This window comes from Chrysemys picta, chromosome 8 (genome assembly GCF_011386835.1).
Source record: "Chrysemys picta bellii isolate R12L10 chromosome 8, ASM1138683v2, whole genome shotgun sequence".
Classification (NCBI taxonomy): Eukaryota; Metazoa; Chordata; order Testudines; family Emydidae; genus Chrysemys; species Chrysemys picta.
In genome coordinates, this window is record NC_088798.1 from 68,665,413 (window position 1) to 68,679,462 (window position 14,050).

General features: G+C 49.8%; 1 protein-coding gene across 2 annotated transcripts in view; it reads left to right on the forward strand.

Moving 5' to 3' along the window:
• LOC135973127 (uncharacterized) overlaps positions 1 to 14,050 on the forward strand; it is a 36,283-nt gene continuing 22,233 nt past the window's right edge. Inside the window, exons 1-2 of one of the 2 annotated variants that reach the window (XM_065554778.1) lie at positions 1 to 161; positions 13,778 to 13,852. In XM_065554778.1, the coding sequence (XP_065410850.1) occupies positions 150 to 161; positions 13,778 to 13,852 (87 nt within the window). In that variant the 5' untranslated portion in view covers positions 1 to 149. Of the gene's footprint in view, positions 162 to 13,776; positions 13,887 to 14,050 lie in introns of those variants that run through there. The other variant, XR_010589820.1, reaches the window with a different exon arrangement.

Here is a 14,050-nt window from a genome sequence, read left to right on the forward strand (position 1 = left end):
CTGTAAGCCATTGAGATGGAATAGGTCTAGCTACCCAAGCAATGGAACAACTACCATATTCTACAAGATGGCCTGACTCAGGGTGATTGGGGAAAACCAACCTGCTGTAGAAGGAAGAGCTCACTCCTGGACCCTGTGACAAAGACACCATGAGCAATCTGGTAATTGAACCAGGTACATGGAGGGAGAGTGGGAGGATGTAAAGAAACAACTGATCACCTGGGAGAGGAGAGAGTGTCTTTGGGAGACAAAACTCAGACGAGGTCAGGTCCCAGGAGCTCCTTGGCTTCCTAAAAGAAGATAAGCTGGTTCTGTTCTCCCGTAATAAAAGAAAAGTCCATCTAACTTACCTTGTAGTGAGCTGTAAGATTAGATGAGACTGAAGTGGTGTGTAACCCTTTTCTCTCTGATGCTTTGTTCAATTGTCAAACACATTGTTTCAGGATGGCTGCTGGTCAATCTCGCTGGCCACTGATGGGAGGAAACACAGTTGCCCAAACTTAATAGGAGCTGTAGGGTGAGAAATGATTGGTACATGGGCCACTCTAGCTCTCTTCCCTAGATTAGAAAAACTGGACGTGCACAAGTCCATGGGGCCGGATGCGCTGCATCCGAGGGTGCTAAAGGAGTTGGCGGGTGAGATTGCAGAGCCATTAGCCATTATTTTTGAAAACTCATGGCGATCGGGGGAGGTCCCAGATGACTGGAAAAAGGCTAATGTAGTGCCCATCTTTAAAAAGGGGAAGAAGGAGGATCCGGGGAACTACAGGCCAGTCAGCCTCACCTCAGTCCCTGGAAAAATTATGGAGCAGGTCCTCAAGGAATCAATTATGAAACATTTAGAGGAAAGGAAAGTGATCAGGAACAGTCAGCATGGATTCACGAAGGGGAAGTCGTGCCTGACTAACCTAATTGCCTTCTATGATGAGATAACTGGCTCTGTGGATGAGGGGAAAGCAGTGGATGTGTTATTTCTTGACTTTAGCAAAGCTTTTGATACGGTCTCCCACAGTATTCTTGCCACCAAGTTAAAGAAGTATGGGCTGGATGAATGGACTGTAAGGTGGATAGAAAGCTGGCTAGATCGTCGGGCTCAACGGGTAGTGATCAATGGCTCCATGTCTAGTTGGCAGCCGGTTTCAAGCGGAGTGCCCCAAGGGTCGGTCCTGGGGCCGGTTTTGTTTAATATCTTTATTAATGATCTGGAGGATGGTGTGGACTGCACTCTCAGCAAGTTTGCAGATGACACTAAACTAGGAGGCGTGGTAGATACACTAGAGGGTAGGGATCGGATACAGAGGGACCTAGACAAATTAGAGGATTGGGCAGAAAAAAACCTGATGAGGTTCAACAAGGACAAGTGCAGAGTCCTGCACTTAGGACGGAAGAATCCCATGCACTGCTACAGACTAGGGACCGAATGGCTAGGTAGCAGTTCTGCTGAAAAGGACCTAGGGGTCACAGTGGACGAGAAGCTGGATATGAGTCAACAGTGTGCTCTTGTTGCCAAGAAGGCTAACGGCATTTTGGGCTGTATAAGTAGGGGCATTGCCAGCAGATCGAGGAACGTGATCGTTCCCCTTTATTCGACATTGGTGAGGCCTCATCTGGAATACTGTGTCCAGTTTTGGGCCCTACACTACAAGAAGGATGTGGAAAAATTGGAAAGAGTCCAGCGGAGGGCAACAAAAATGATTAGGGGTCTGGAGCATATGACTTATGAGGAGAGGCTGAGAGAACTGGGATTGTTTAGTCTCCAGAAGAGAAGAATGAGGGGGGATTTGATAGCAGCCTTCAACTACCTGAAGGGGGGTTCCAAAGAGGATGGAGCTCGGCTGTTCTCAGTGGTGGCAGATGACAGAACAAGGAGCAATGGTCTCAAGTTGCGGTGGGGGAAGTCCAGGTTGGATATCAAGAAAAACTATTTCACTAGGAGGGTGGTGAAACACTGGAATGCGTTACCTAGGGAGGTGGTGGAGTCTCCTTCCTTGGAGGTTTTTAAGGCCCGGCTTGACAAAGCCCTGGCTGGGATGATTTAGCTGGGAATTGGTCCTGCTTTGAGCAGGGGGTTGGACTAGATGACCTCTTGAGGTCCCTTCCAACTCTGATATTCTATGATTCTATGATTCTATGATTCCAAAGTCAGAAGAGACCATTGTGCTTATCTAGTCTGACCTCCTGTATGGCACAGACCAGAGAACTTCCCTGCACTAATTCTTGTTTGAACTAGAGCAGATTTTTAGAAAAACATGCAATCCTGATTGAAAAATTGTCAGTGATGGAGAATCCACCACAACCCGTGGTAAATTGTTCCAATGGTTAATTACTCTCACTATCAAAAATTTGCAACTTATTTCCAGTCTAAATTTGTCTAGCTTCAACTTCAGCTGTTTGATTGTGTTAGACTTTTGACAGCTAGACTGAAGAGCCCATTATTAAATAGTGCTCTATCACCCCTTAATATTCTCTGTTAGACTCAAGGAACTCAATCTATTTAGCAGGTCCTCCCATCCCTTAATCATTCTTGTCACTCTTCTGTGAACCTTCCTCAGTTTATCAACCTTCTTGAATTGTTTGGCTGCAGTTCCTCTGTAAACCAGGATGACCAGTGAGAGTGAAGCTGGGGAGGAGGACAATAGATGAGGAAGAAAGATAGTTACACAGTATTACCAACCCATGCTTCTTGCTCTGTCAGAGAAAACATCATCTTCTTCGAATGACTGCTCATATCAATTCCAATTAGGTGTGCGCATGCTGCGTGCAAAGTCATTGGAAAGTTTTTCCCCTAGCAGCACCCATGGGGTTGGCTGTGGAGCCCACTGCAGTGGTGCCTTCATGGTGCTCAATATATGACCCTGCCGACCCAGCACCCCGGCAGTTCCTTCTTACTGCCCATAATGGTCATTGGAACTGAGGTGTCTTGCTTAGCAAGTTCTCCATGTCTCCCTAGCTCTTGTTTTCTAGTTGTTGTTGTTTTTATTTAGTTTTTGTAGTTTATTTTCGTAGTAGTTAGTAGCAGTTGGGCTGGGGGGTTCACCCTCTGTCCTGACCACTTTTTTTCTTGGGAGGGCTTTCATGCCCAAGTCCCAAGGGTTCAAGCCCAGCAAGTCTTGCTCCAAGCCAATGCAAATGGATGACCCCCCCCCCCCCTACCACCCTGACGCTTGTCTGAAGTGTCTGGGGGAGGCTCACCAAGCCAATAGGTGCAGGATTTGAAAGGGGTTTTGCCCTGGGAGCAAAAAGGAGCAAGATTTTTGCCTTAAGCAGCTCCTTATGGAGGCAGCACTTAGACCTCAGCCTCCTTCGGCATAGCAGCACCTGGCACCGAGTTCTTTGGTGCACCACACCCAAGCGGCAGTGGTGGAAACGGCACCACGGAAGGACTTTGGTAGTCTGCCGCACTGCCACTCCGCGGTGCCGAAACCTGCGGGACCAACCTGGCACCACTCCCACTCACCGGCGCAGAAGTGGCACCGGAAAAAAGGGAGGAGTGGCTCTCCGTCCCAGAGACCCACCCTCTTGGAACTGGCCAATGGGGCATGTCCCAGAGAGGAGCACCCAGGGCCAAAGTCTGTAGAAGTGGCACCATCGACCAGCCCCACAAGGGGGACTGTCGTGTCCGGAGCTATTGGACTCCCCAACATACAGCCTTGAGGCTGTACAGCTGCCGTCCACTCTGGATACCTTTGCAGCTGCGAGGGACCACATCGCCATGACAGCACTGAGGTTGCCTACGATCCGTACCAAGCCTTGGGTACCACAGCATATGTCATTGTCTCGAGGCAAACGAGTGATGATCCGGCCATCGACACCATTGATCGAGTCCTGGCACTACTTGAAGTCCCGGCACCGCTCCCTATCGCAGCGCCAGTCATACTCTCAGCACAGGTCGAACTTACGGTGCTGCTCCAGATCGCGCCAGCACTCCTGATCGTGACACAATCCGCACGCCAGTCGCCTTCGAGGAGCAGATACCGAAACCGGCACCAGTCTCAGTGCCGCTTGACCCCACGTAGCTCCAGGTCACGGCACCGCTTTGCAGCGTGGCTTCGCAGCATTACTCACTGGCTCAGCTCTGCTCGGCGCCACTCTGGCCCTCGGCAGTCCCGATCCCGTTCCTTGGGCTTGGAGGCAGGATCTAGGTACTCAGAGCGGGACTGGCACCGGGACTGGCACCATTGTAGTGGCAGGGACCAGCTCAGTAGCCATTCTGGACCCCATAGGCATACCCCCAGGCCCAGGGTGCCCAGTCTAAAGGCGTGCGGTTAGCCACCACTGAACTGAGGGTGCCAGAGGCCTCAGGCAGTCGGCCCCCCCAGTGGTGCTGAGGAGGCGCCGTGCCCCCACCCCCCTCAGAACCAATTCCAACTCCGGTTCCTGAATCAGAGGCTGACTGCAAAGCAGGTCATCAGGCTCCTGATGAGCAGGAGGGTTGGGAGGATCCTGTTCCCACCTTGGCCTCTTCGTCCTCCTCCCCAAACGAGGCCATTGCAGGCACTTGCGTCTCCGGGCCACGTCCCATAGACAGCCGCGCCCACCAGTGTCTTCAGTGCAGGGAGGTGTGCAACATGGGCCTGCAGGCCAAGGAGGTGGTAGAGTCAGAGGATCTGGTGGTAGACATTTTGGCTCCGGAAGGTCCGTTGAGTGTGGCCCTTCCCCTCATCAAAACTATTCAGGCCAATGCCAAGACTATCTGGCTGAGGGGAGATGGAGGCTGGAGTCTGCTAAAGGTGTGGAGAGGAAGTACTTTGTGCCTTTGAAAGGGCACGAATACCTCTTCACGCACCTACAGCACTGCTCTCTGGTGGTTGCGGCCATGAATAAGAAAGAGAGGCAGGGACAGCAGGCCCCAGTGCCCAAATCCAAAGATGCCAAGTGACTGGACTTATTTGGCATTAAGGTGTATTTCACAGGGCGGGGCTGCAGCTCAGGATTGCCAACCAGCAGGCGATCCTGAGCCGATATAACTTCCAGCTCCTGGAACTCGAAGGTCAAGTTCAAAGAGCTTGTGCCACCTGAGTCCAGAGAGGAGTTTGGGGCTATAGTAGAGGAGGGCAAGGCAGTAGCACAGAGCACTTTACAGGTCTCACTGGACGCTGCAGACTCGGCGACGCATAGCTTGCCCTCAGGAATTGCCCTGAGGCGCACCTCTTGATTACAAGCCATGGGCCTACCGCCTGAGGTTCAACAGACAATGCAAGACCTGCCCTTTGATGGGGCAGGCCTGTTCATGGAACAGACTGACTCGAGGCTGCATAGCCTAAAGGACTCACGGGTGACTATGAAGTCCTTGCATATGCACTCCCCGGCAACCCAAAGGAAGCACTTCAAGCCCCAGCAGTTGCAACAGTGGTCCTGCCCTCCTCGGCCGAGGCAGGACTTTTACAGGCGGAGGAGAAGGAATGGCAGAAGGAAGCCTTCCAACCCCCCCGTCTGGACAAGGTCAGGGCCCGACTAAACCATCGTCAGGTTTCAAACAGGCCTTTCGAAGGGACACCCAAGGACGGCGCACCAGACTTACCCTCAGATCCTTCCCTGCTCTTTTTTTGAATCATTTGTCCCATTCTGCTGTGCATGGTCCCAAATAACCTCGAACCGCTGGGTTCTCTGCACGGTGGAAGCGGGATACTGTCTCCAGTTCTGCTCCTACCTGCCCTCTCACCCCCCTTCCCTGTCCCTTTTTAGGAACCCCTCTCTCGAGCAACTCCTTATCCAGGAGGTGTGAGGGCTTCTCGCCATGGGAGTGGTGGAGGAGGTTCCTCAGGAGCTAAGAGGCAAGGGGTTCTACTACTGGTACTTCCTAATCCCCAAGGCCAAGGGCGGTTTTCAGACCTATCCTGGACCTGCGTGGGTTCAACAAATTCATGGTTGAAGTTCCGCGTGGTCTCCCTAGGCACTATTATCCCCTCCCTGGATCCGTGAGTCTGGTATGCTGCCCTTGACGTGAAGGATGCATACTTTCACATAGCGATTTGTCCTGCGCACAGATGCTACCTGCGCTTCTTGGTCAACCATGAATGTTATCAGTTCATGGCCTTTTCATTTGGCCTCTTAACAGCCCCCTGAGGGTTCACCAAGTGCATGTTGGTCATGGCTGCCTTCCTCCATTGACAGCAGGTGCAAGTATACCCCTACCTCGATGATTGGTTGCTCAGGGGCCACACCAGAGCGCAGGTGCAGTCCCAACTTCGCTTGGTCAGGTGTACATTCAAGTGGCTGGGTCTCCTCCTCAGCATGGGGAAGTCAACCCTGGAACTGACCCAGAGACTAGAATTCATTTGGGCAGACACCCTTCAGGCATGGGCTCTCCTACTGGAGTCCCGATTCTGAGCCATCATGGACATCATTCAAAGCCTTCAGCAATTCCCAACCTCAACAGCAAGAGTGTGCATGAGTCTCCTCGGCCTCATGGCATCTTGCATTTACGTGACCCGGCACGCCAGGCTCCGGCTCAGACCGTTGCAGGTGTGGCTTGCCTTGGCCTACCGCCTAGGGTGCAACAACTTGAATTCAGTGGTCACGGTGCTGGGGCAGGTCCTCACGTCCCTTTGCTGGTGGCTCAACCCCCAAGCGGTGTGCGGAGGAGTCCCCTTCCACAGCCTCCAGCCTTCCTTGTCCCTGGTTACAGATGCGTCGGCTATGGGTTGGGGGACACATCTGGGGGACTGTCAGACACAGGGCCTGTGGTCACAGAACGAGTTCTACCTCCATATAAGCATCAGGAAGCTGATGGCGGTGCACCTTGCTTACCGGGCCTGACTGCAAGGCAGTGCATAGCTGTTCTAACAGACAACACCACCACCATGTTTTACATCAATGGGCAAGGGGGAGCCAGTTCCTCCCCTCTATGCCAGGAGGCCCTTTGACTGTGGGAATTCTGCGTAGCCCACTCCATTCACCTGGAAGCGTCCTTTCTGCCAGGAATTCAGAACACGCTGGCAGACCGTCTCAGCAGGTCCTTCCACACTCTTGAGTGGTCTATCCGACCGGATGTCATACACCCCCATTTTCCAAAAGTGGGATTTCCCTACGTTGACCTGATGCAACAGGAAGTGCCCATCATTCTGCTTCTTCTAGGGTGGTAGCCCAGGCTCCCTCACAGATGCATTCTTGCTACCCTGGAGAGGTTGCCTGCTCTATGCCTTTCCTCCATTCCCTCTCATGCACAAAGTCCTGCTCAAGGTCTGCAGGGCAAGGGCAAAGGTAATTCTGATAGCTCCAGCATGGCCTCGCCAGCACTGGTACACCATGCTGCTGGAGCAGTTGGTGGAAGTACCGGTCACGTTGCCTCTCCTTCCCGACTTACCATGGATCAGGACCATGATTGCCTCTGTCATCCCGACCTATGGTCCCTCCACCTCACAGCATGGAAGCTTCATGGCTGAACCCCATGGAGCTTCTGTGCTCGGAACAAGTAAGAGAGGTCCTCCTAGGCAACAGGAAGCCCTCCACTAGAGCCTGGTAAAAGTAGAAAAGATTTGTGTGTTGGTGTGACCAGCGCCGCACAAACCCCCCTCCAGGCGTAGGTACCTCTCATCTTGGAGCACCTCCTGCACCTGAAACAGCAAGGCCTGGTGGTGTCCTCTATAAGGGTTCACCTCACTGCCATCTCGGCCTTCCACCCGGGTGCTTCTGGCCACTCGGTCTTTGCCAACCCTATGGTTGGTCGCTTTCTCAAAGGCTTGGACCATTTATATACTCAGATCCGTCAGCCTGTCCCTACGTGGGACCTTAATCTGATCCTTTCAAGGTTCATGAGGCCCTTTTTGAACCGTTGGCCACTTGCTCCCTCCTGTATCTGTCCTGGAAAATGGCTTTCCTGGTCACCATTACGTCTGCAAGACGGGTCTCTAAAATAAAGGCCCTCACATTGGAACTGCCCTACACTCTTTTCCACAAGGATAAGGTGCAACTCAGACCACACCCAGCCTTTCTCCCCAAGGTGGTGTCGCACTTCCACACCAACCAGGACATTTTCCTACTCATCTTTTACCTGAAGCCTCATGCTAGTACCCGGGAGCAGTGGCTACATTCCCTTGATGTCCGAAGAGCCCTAGCTTTCTACATCGAGCGCACTAAGCCATTCAGAAACTCGAACCAGCTATTTCTAGCAGTGGTGGACCAGATGAAGGGCCTCCTGGTCTCTTCCCAAAGAATATCCTCCTGGATCACATCCTGCATCCGCACTTGCTATGAGCTGGCCAGAGTGCTGACCCCAGCCCTCATGGCACACTCCACTAGGGCCCAGGCCTTGTCAGCAGTGTTCCTGGCCCAGGTCTCGATCCAGGAAATCTGCAGGGCAGCGATTTGGTCCTCAGTGCATACCTTCACCTCTTACAAAGCCATCGTACGGCACGCCAGGGACGACACAGCTTTCAGTAGAGTGGTGCTTTAATCAGCATTTCCTTAACTCTGACCCCACCACCTAGGTAAGGTTTGGGAGTCAGCTAATTGGAATCGATTTGAGCAATCACTCAAAGAAGAAAAAATGGTTGCTCACCTCTCGTAACTGTGGTTCTTCGAGATGTGTTGTTCATATCCATTCCAAACCCTCCCACCTTCCCCTCTGTTGGAGTAGCCGGCAAAAAGGAACTGAGGGTGGTCAGTAGAGTCATATATTGAGTGCCATGAAGGCACCACTCCAGGGGGCTCCACAGCTGACTGGACGGGTGCTGCTAGGGGAAAAACTTTCCGATGATTGTGCACGCAGCGCGCACACACCTAATTGGAATGGGTATGAGCAACACATCTTGAAGACCAACAGTTACGAGAGACAAGTAACGGTTTTTTCTCCCTCAGAGACCTGGGAATTTAAGTTTGAGGGCAGACCATTAAACCAGAGATCCTACCCCAGCTGGTGCCATGTCCCTACCTGACCTGGCAGGCAGTACCGGTCCATTGAGGGTGTGAGTAACGTTTCTAATGTACCAGTCAGAGTGTGGCCTGCAGCTCCCTGAGTTGGTCCCAGGTCCATCAAAGTGACCATGAAAGCCTAGCTTCCTCAGAAGAATGCTCAACTAGGTGAACAGTGAAGTCACCAATCCCTGGTGCCCCAATGCTGCTTTGTTAGCTCCGGCAGGGGCTTTTGGCGTGCTGGTGAGGGGCTGGGGACAGCAGCCCTAGCCCAGTTGGAATCTGGCCTGGGACTCTCATGCAAGCTGGATACATATTAGTCAGTGCAGCACTGGAGCAGGAGGCTGCCATCTCACTGAATGCAAAGAACACAGCTGCAGCTCCTCCACCTCCCCCCAAACCCTTCCAATTCAGAGATAACCAGCTCTTTGGGGGTAGGGGCTGTGTTTGTACAGCACATAACACATGAGCTTCTGGTCCAGTGTTAGGCTCCTCAGCACTACAGCAATACACCTCATAATACTGTGCCAAATGCCTCGCTGGAGGTAACTGCATTGCACAGGCCCAGTGCTGTTGTCCTGACAGATCTTGGCAATACATTCAGTGTGGGGGGCCTTGCCCTTGTTGAAATCATGGCTCTCTGGCTTAGGCTTGACCACCGAACTTCCCTCCGCCAGCAGTGGCTTGAGGCTGCCCTAATAGGGACTTCTCACTAGACAATTTTCAGCAGGATGGATAGTGCCCAGAGCAAAACTGGCAACAGGAGTACGAGCCTGTGTGCAATGTGTAGCTGGGCTTGTGGGGAGGTTAGAAAGGAGAGACGCAATGTGTTTGTGCACACAACAGTTTACACCAGCCAATGGTGATCTTCAGTGTGAGGGACAGACTAGGACATGGAGGGGTGCCAGCTGGCTGGGGCTTGATCAAGGCAGGACTCAGTTGATGTGAGCTATTTGGGGGAAACGATGGGAGGGTAGGGCAAAAATTCTGTCTGTCCATTTGATTGAGAGCATGTGTCACCCTTTGTTGGCCAGGGTCACAATCTAGGAGGAAGTATACTCGTTGCTATGTTCACTGGGAGGTCGGTAGTATGACATCCAGTGGCCAATTGATGACATTGGTATGTTGGTGAATTTGCACAAAACACAGAGCACAAAAGACACCAACTCTTAGAAGCACCATCTGAAGGTTGTCGTCTTGCATAGAACCGGAGAAATGCCAATAAGCTGGCGACAGGCAACAGTGGTTGCCCTACTGAAACCTGGGAAACCCCCAGAGGATGCAACCAGCTACCGCCCCATCTCTCTCCTCTCAACCACCAGCAAGCTCATGGAATGGGTGCTGCTCTACTGTCGGTCTGATAGGGGGGAGGGATAGCTCAGTGGTTTGAGCATTGGCCTGCTAAACCCAGGGTTGTAAGTTCAATCGTTGAGGGGGCCACTTAGGGATCTGGGGCAAAATCAGTACTTGGTCCTGCTAGTGAAGGCAGGGGGCTGGAGTAGATGACCTTTCAAGGTCCCTTCCAGTTCTAGGAGATGGGATATCTCCAAAAAAAAATATTACTGAAGACATTCTCCTAGTGGAGGAAGAGGAACTGCTATGACCAAGTAGCTTCACTTACCAGCCATATTGAGGCAGGATTCCAAAGTAAGTTGAAGACAGGAATCGCCCTTGTTGATCTGTCCTTGGCATACAACACTGTCTGGAGACCGGGCCTCTTCCTCAAGATCTCTCGCATCATTCATTGCCAGCGAACATAAGAATGGCCATACTGGGTCAGACCAAAGGTCCATCTAGCCCAGTATCCTGTCTTCCAACAGTAGCCGATGCCAGGTGCCCCAGAAGGAATGAACAAAACAGGTAATCATCAAGCGATGCATCCCCTGTCGCCCATTCCCAGCTTCTGGCAAACAGGCTAGGGACACCATCCCTGCCCATCCTGGCTAATAACCATTGATAGACCTACCCTCTATGAATTTATCTAGTTCTTTTCTTTTAACCCTGTTATAGTCTTGGCCTTCACAACATCCCCTGGCAAAGAATTCCATAGGTTGACTGTGTATTGTGTGAAGAGAGACTTCCTTTTGTTTGTTTTAAATCTGCTGCCTATTTATATCATTTGGTGACCCCAGTTCTCATGGTATGTAAAGGAGTAAATAATACTTCCTTATTTACTTTCTCCACACCACTCATGATTTTATAGACCTTAATCGTATCCCCCCTTAGTCGTCTTTTTTCCAAGCTGAAAAGTCCCAGTCTTATTAATCTCTCCTCATACGGAAGCCATTCCATCCCCCTAATAATTTTTGTTGGCCTTTTCTGAACCTTTTCGAATTCCAGTATATCTATTTTGAGATGGGGCAACCATATTTGCATGTAGTATTCAAGATGTGGATATACAATGGATTTATATAGAGGCAACATGATATTTTCTGTCCTATTGTCTATCCCTTTCTTAATTATTCCCAGCATTCTGTTCACTTTTTGACTGCCGCTGCACATTGAGTGGATGTTTTCAGAGAACTATCCACAATGACTCCAAGATCTCTTTCTTGAGTGGTAACAGCTAATTTAGACTCCATCATTTTCTATGTATAGTTGGGATTATGTTTTCTAATGTGCATTACTTTGCATTTATCAACATTGAATTTCATCTGCCATTTTGTTGCCCAGTCACCCAGTTTTGAGAGATCATCTTGTAGCTCTTCGCAGTCTGCCTGGAATTTAACTATCTTGAATAGTTTTGTGTCATCTGCAAATTTCGCCACTTCACTTTTTACCCCTTTTTCCAGATCATTTATGAATATGTTGAATATGACTGGTCCCAGTACAGACCCCCGGGGGACACCGCTATTTACCTCTCTCCGTTCAGAAAACTGACCACTTATTCCTACCCTTTGTTTTCTATCTTTTAACCAGTTATCAAGCCATGAGAGAATCTTTCCTCTTATCTCAAGACAGCTTACTTTGCTTAAGAGCCTTTGGTGAGGGAGCTTGTCAGAGGCTTTCTGAAAATCTAAGTACGCTATATCCACTGGATTTCCCCTTGTCCACGTGCTTGTTGACCCCCTCAAAGAATTCCAGTAGATTGGTGAGGCATGATTTCCCTTTACAAAAACCATGTTGATGTCCCCAACAAAATATGTTCATTTATGTGTCTGACGATTTTGTTCTTTACTATAGTTTCAACCAGTTTGCCCAGTACTGAAGTCAGGCTTACTGGCCTGTAATTGCTGCAATCACCTCTGGACCACCACCTTTTTAAAAATTGGTGTCACATTAGCTATCCTCCATTTAATAAAGAAGATGATTTAAGTGATAGGTTACAGACTACAGTTAGTAGTTCTGTATCAGGGGGTAGCCGTGTTAGTCTGTATCCACAAAAACAACAAGGAGTCTGGTGGCACCTTAAAGACTAACAGATTTATTTGGGCATAAGCTTTCGTGGGTAAAAAAACTCACTTCTTCAGATGCATGGAGTGAAAGTTACAGATGCAGGCATTATATAATGACACATGTAGAGAAGGGAGTACCTCACAAATGGAGAACCAGTGTTGACAGGGCCAATTCAATCAGGGTGGATGTAGTACACTCCCAATAATAGATGAGGAGGTGTCAATTCCAGGAGAGACAAAGCTGCTTTTGTAATGAGCCAGCCACTCCCAGGGCCTATTCAAGCCCAAATTAATGATGTTAAGTTTGCAAATGAATTTTATTTCCGCATTTTCTCTTTGAAGTCTGTTTCTGAAGTTTTTTTGTTCAAGAATAGTTACTTTTAAATCTGTTATAGAATGTCCAGGGAGATTGAAGTGTTCACCTACTGGCTTTTGTATGTTACCATTCCTGATGTCCAATTTGTGTCCCTTTATTCTTTTATGTAGGGACTGTCCAGTTTGGCCAATGTACATGGCAGAGGGGCACTGCTGGCACATGATGGCAAATATACATTAGTAGACGTGCAGGTGAATGAGCCCTTGATGTGTGGCTGATGTAGTTGGGTCCTCTGATGGTGTCACTAGAGTAGATATGGGGACAGAATAGGCAACGAGGTTTGCTACAGGGATTGGTTCCTGGGTTAGTGATTCTGTGGTGTGGTGTGTAGTTGCTGGTGAGTATTTGCTTCAGGTTGGGAGGTTGTCTATAAGCGAGGACTGGCCTGCCTCCTAAGGTCTGTGAGAGTGAGGGATCATTTTCCAGGATAGGTTGTAGATCACAGTATAGAATCATAGAATATCAGAGTTGGAAGGGACCTCAGGAGGTCATCTAGTCCAACCCCTTCTCAAAGCAGGACCAATCCCCAGACAGATTTTTGCCCCAGTTCCCTAAATGGCCCCCTCAAGGATTGAACTCACAACCCTGGGTTTAGCAGGCCAATGCTCAAACCACTGAGCTATCCCCCACCCCAAAAAAATTAATGATGCTATATTCCACTTTTATATTGTATTTCATACTGATACCACAGATCGTTGATAATGTGCTGGAGAGGTTTTAGCTGCTGGGGGCTGTACATGATGGCCAGTGGTGTTCTGTTATTTCCCTTGTTGGGCCTATCCTGTAGTAGGTGATTTCTGGGTACCTGTCTCGCTCTGTCAATCTGTTTCCTCATTTCCCTAGGTGGGTATTGTAGTTTTAAGAATGCTTGATAAAGATCTTGTAGGTGTTTGTCTCTGTCTTTGTTGTTTAGCCACAGTGGCTCTTTTTTTGGTTCTTTTTCTGGTTCTCTTACTATGTTTTTTAATTTGGGGTATACATTTAAGTTGAGCCTCTATTATGATGTCTTTAAAAAGTTTCCATGCAGCTTGCAGGGATTTCACTTTTGACACTGTATCTTTTAATTTCTGTTTAACCTCCTCATTTTTAGGTAGTTTCCCTTTCTGAAATTAAATGCTACAGTGTTGGGCTGTTGTGTTTTTCCCAACCACAGGGAATGAATTATATTATGGTCACTATTACCAAGAGGCTAACAGCGGGAGTTTGCCTGGGAGCTGTCCAAGAGGAGGTACGCTAAGTGCTGCATTAGGGGGGCTGTGTTGGTGAGTATCTGAGTGCCTGCTGCTGGGACAGTTGGTCAGTTTGACCGTGTGCTTGATTGCTTGCTTGTTTGTTTGAAAAGTGTGAATTGGGAGTGCTTTGTTCCAGGTGGGCCTTGAGTGGGCCTGACTGGTATATAAGGGCAGTCAGCAGCGAACCAGCTGAG